The following is a 4,380-nucleotide window of genomic DNA, read 5'->3' as shown; positions in this document are numbered from 1 at the left end:
CTCATTCTAATCCTGAGTCAGGAAATACTGCTTGACCTCGCGCGTAAGTCCTCATCAGACTACAGAGCAGCCATTACGCTCGCCTAACTCGAGGCTTCCTATCTTAACGAGTCGGAATCTGCTTTTCATTTTCTTTGCTTCCTCGCATTTTCTATTAACCCCCCTAAGAAGTTCTACTTCTCACAGTCCACCTCGGTCCTCGTTTTCTTCGGTCTCGTGCCTCTTTCTCTTTCGCGCGAAGTCATCGTGAATCTAATCAGTTAAGCTTTCAGAGACTTCATTAGAGGCTCCATAATGCATCCTTCAATTCATCAAAACGTCTCTAGCCTAGAAATTGCTTTAACGATCGTTACAATAGCTGGGAAGTAATGCTCTTGACTTTCGCAACAGTTATTGAATATAACATACAAGATACGTGGCTGTTTTTAACAGTTCGTTTAATGTTTTGATGTGCAGAGTCCAAAATTGCAACGAAATTAGGTTCACAAAATTTGAAATTTTGTGTGACAACTTCTAGGGATGCTATTAATATTTTGGAAAAAATATTATTGAAATATTTAAGAGATATTGACATAAGGAATTTTAATTAAAATGTTTGACAACTCCAGGAACAAAGATTTAACAGCTTCCTAGCTACCGAAGTAATCCTCCTATGACATTAGCAGTTTGTTTTTGAATATTCATTTGCGATCACGTTAGAGGCGAAGACGTCTTCTCGAGGCCGTGAAATTGAACTTTATCGATTTGGCGCGAACGCAATCGAAACTTAAAGTGATTCTGTTCGCAGGAGGAGCTGATGATGAGGCTCGACAAGAAACTGGTAGTCCTCAGAGCCGAGCAGGAGGCCGTGCGAGAAGAGGGCGAGGTGAATGAGGCGTTGGGTGCACGAGTCGCCTCGCGGATTTCCGCGGTCGCCAGGGCAGCGGAAGCTTCCAAATATCGACTTCACGTGGAGGAAGTCGGCAAGATCACGAGTCTTCTTCTTGGTCTCAGCGGCAGATTGGCTCGAGCGGAGAACGCCCTTTACGGAATGCCAGCCGACCATGCGGAAAGAGTGAGTATTTGTTTCGTTTTCGTACACTGATAACACCAGTTATGGAGAGTAGGATCATTACAGTAAAAGAATCAGGTGACTCTTAATTAATCCTGAATCCTTTGGAAAGTAAATGTTGCAATTGTAAAAATGGTAGTAGCTATTTATTTTGAACATCAAATGCTTGTAAACATTTATTTCGTCCTCTGCTTTAGATTTATCTTAGCAAGTATCTTCAAGGTATACTTCCCTATGTTTCATTATCACTTGGATCTTTTCTTGCAATGGTCATCTTCAAGACTCTTGAGCACGGTACGAAATGGCCTTCCTGATCGTTCAACGCAAACCATCGCACGCAATTCCACGATTTTTCATTGGATTGAGGAATTTTAAACGAACAGAGAATGATAATCGTGTGCTCGCGCGATTAACTGAAAATTTACCCGGCGTCCTCGGGATCCACGACGTCCCCGTAATCGACGCTGACATAAAATTATTTGTGGTTGTCGAACAGGAAGGCCGAGAAGTACGGATATAATTATTTATCCGTCCAACGGAAAGTCGCGTTGATTTATGGAAGAATTCTTGCGCAATATGGTTTCACGGGTAAAGAGTATAATCATTGTGGAAACCTTGAAAGGAACGGGTCATCGTACGCTCGCAATACGAATCAATTCATGATAATAAGAGTCGTTTAATTCGAGCTATTACGTTAGTAGTCTATTAGGAGGAGGAAAGGTAGCTATCGAGAGGCCTAAATTTCAATTATATAATTAAAACAATAACTGTGAACGGACATATTTTTTTCAGACAAGTTTTCGTCTTTGAAACTTAATTTCTTCGGCCTTCAGAGCAATGATACGAGTTCAATTACGTGTGTAATTCATGGAACAACTGGTATTTTGATACAGCAGAGTGTTGGCATAAAATCCAACTTCAGGAAAATACTTGTATCTAAAAAACAGACAAAAAGTAGTAACTAAATAACATAGGCAATAAAACATAGCAAGTGATGAGCCTCGATCCTCAACAACAGAAACGAATTCCTCAAAATAATCACGATATTAATGAAATATAACATGTTAAATAAATTACAATTAAATTGCAATCATTGACGTGGTCACTAATAGTCTCGTAGTTGATGTGACCTTGAATAAAGTAATTAAAACAAAAAAAAGTGATAAACCTGATATATATATATATATAAAATAAAAATAATATAACTTTCTCGTAAATTTTCCTGAACAATTTCCTATGAATCGCGCTTTCGTTTCGAACCTCTCTCGAGATACAGTTCCTATGGTGTTCGCAGAAAATCCTGGAGAGCAAGAGGGACAAGCTGATGGACCAGTTGGAGGAGGCGAAGATCCTGAAGGGCAACATCGACAAGCGAAGCGTGAACGTCTCCACGATCCTGTCGAAGTACCTGAACGAGGAGGAGTTCGCCGACTATCAGCACTTCATCAACATGAAGGCGAAGCTGATCGTTGACGGCCGTGAGATTCAGGACAAGGTGAAACTCGGGGAGGAGCAGCTAGCCGCGCTGAGAGAAGCGATCGACTAGTCGTATTAAATGAACCGATCGCGTAACCGATCGCACGAGAAACGCGTGGCCGCGTTCTTATACGCGCTCGAGCGCATACCACTTAAGAATCCACGTAATTTTAAACCTCCCGACCATGGATGAACGATAAGGAATGAAGCGGGCGTCGCTCCACTTGGTTTCCCAGCGACTCGTCGAAGCTTTTGTGAAACGTACGCGTGATCCTCGAATCGGTGAACGGAAAGTGATAATCCCTAATCGGTAGGTAAAATCGGTAGCTTGATGAAATTGTTTTGTACATATATATCGTATTCTTCGAGTCCTAGACGGACGAAGCGTCGCGGAGCCTTCTCGTCTGTCGAAAAGAAATTGTGTCTTGATTCTTGTATCGGTACACGCTTCGTCGTGGTTTCTTTTGAAAGTGAGAAGTCACCGTTCGCGCGAGAATCGAAGCTCCGAGCTCCATCTCGAGACAGAGTGGCTGAAGCTGACGTCAAATACTTTGGTCGTTCAAGGTCGTCGAAGTTAATTCGACAGATGTGCCACAGGCAATCGAATGAATTTGAAATTTATTTTTGTTTCGTATTATTTCAAAGTAGTATTTAGATGCAATACATTATTACCTACAAATGAAAATTCATTAGGTAGTACGTTTTAATATTTACGTGTCTTTATTTATTCATTTCTAAGGTAACAACAATTTACACGTTGGTGAATATAGTTTTTGATGAATGTGCCCAAACAGAGGCCTCGAGCAGTCAAAATATTTGGCTCCGACTTCAGTCGTTAAATTTATACCGTGTTCTAGATGGACATAATTCATACATAGAGAAAAATATCGAATAAAGTTATAAAATTAAATATTTCATTATACTTATCGTTAAACGATTAAACGCTCATCATGATACGTACTCGATGGAATAAACATTGAGTATAAATTTGTTACGTATGTCGTACGACATGATATACGGTCAAAGGAACTCGCGCGTACAGGTGACCTCGACCGTTCGTTAAGGTACCCACCCACAGTCAATGTAATTATAAAACAATTAAACATCCCAATCACCCAAGTAGAATTACTTGTCAACCATTCGCATCGTTCTAAGTCGATCGAACACGAAGCTAAAAATATTGTTATTATTGCTGATATAATATCACGTCAATGATACTATATCGGTACAAAATAACGTAAAATTGACCGTGCGTGGGTACCTTCAATCGCGTTCTCCGTGCGAAATCGCGCGATTCGTCGTATCCGTTCAACTATGCGTCGCATGCGGGCGTTGAAATCTCCGATCGCTGTATGGAAATATATTTCGGCGGCACTGCGTTACACTGGACGAATCAAAATTTTAATATATACTTCAGTGAGCCAGTTGTCTTTCTGATTCGTTACGACGAGGTTTTTCAGTGATTAAACCGCGGAACGACATTTGCCGAGGATGGTAACACGATGTTCGTCCACTTCGCTGCCCTAAGCAGACACGGTTGACCGCGGGCGTGTACAGCATACGGATACGTTTTCCATTTTACCTGGTTAACATTAATGATTCGTTCGCGATGGCGCGTGTCGCGGGATACTTGACCTAGAATTACTTCTGGTGCCTTCTTATATACGATATGTGATATAAGGGTAAGGAGTCACGTGGTCGTGAGATATATCTGGAACGATACAGGCAACCGAGCGACATAGTAACATGTATATAACGAAAAAGATGGAGAGAAAGGTAGCTTTAAGCGGTGATACATTGTAGGAAACACACACACACACACACACACACACACACACACACACACACACACA

At 41.2% G+C, this 4,380-nt stretch overlaps 1 protein-coding gene across 1 annotated transcript; it reads left to right on the top strand.

Annotated features, from left to right (window-relative positions):
* Window positions 1-791: 791 nt before the first annotated feature.
* Window positions 792-4,374, top strand: LOC128892646 (protein Shroom-like). The gene is made up of 2 exons (XM_054153182.1): window positions 792-1,054; window positions 2,346-4,374. Exons 1-2 carry the CDS (start codon window positions 797-799, stop codon window positions 2,595-2,597), a joined length of 510 nt encoding a protein of 169 aa, XP_054009157.1. The 5' UTR covers window positions 792-796; the 3' UTR covers window positions 2,598-4,374.
* Window positions 4,375-4,380: the final 6 nt, after the last annotated feature.

Source organism: Hylaeus anthracinus, unplaced genomic scaffold (genome assembly GCF_026225885.1).
Source record: "Hylaeus anthracinus isolate JK02 unplaced genomic scaffold, UHH_iyHylAnth1.0_haploid 12776, whole genome shotgun sequence".
In the NCBI taxonomy this organism is placed as follows: Eukaryota; Metazoa; Arthropoda; class Insecta; order Hymenoptera; family Colletidae; genus Hylaeus; species Hylaeus anthracinus.
Note: the sequence above shows the minus strand (reverse complement) of the source record. Positions and strands in the feature narration are given on the sequence as shown.

What these genes read in the sequence shown, in the direction of transcription:
- LOC128892646 (XM_054153182.1), top strand. Translation starts at nt 797, where the DNA reads ATGATGAGGCTCGACAAGAAACTGGTAGTCCTCAGAGCCGAGCAGGAG. An exon ending in CAGCCGACCATGCGGAAAGA is followed by an intron (nt 1,055 to 2,345) that starts GTGAGTATTTGT and finishes TGGTGTTCGCAG; the next exon opens with AAAATCCTGGAGAGCAAGAG.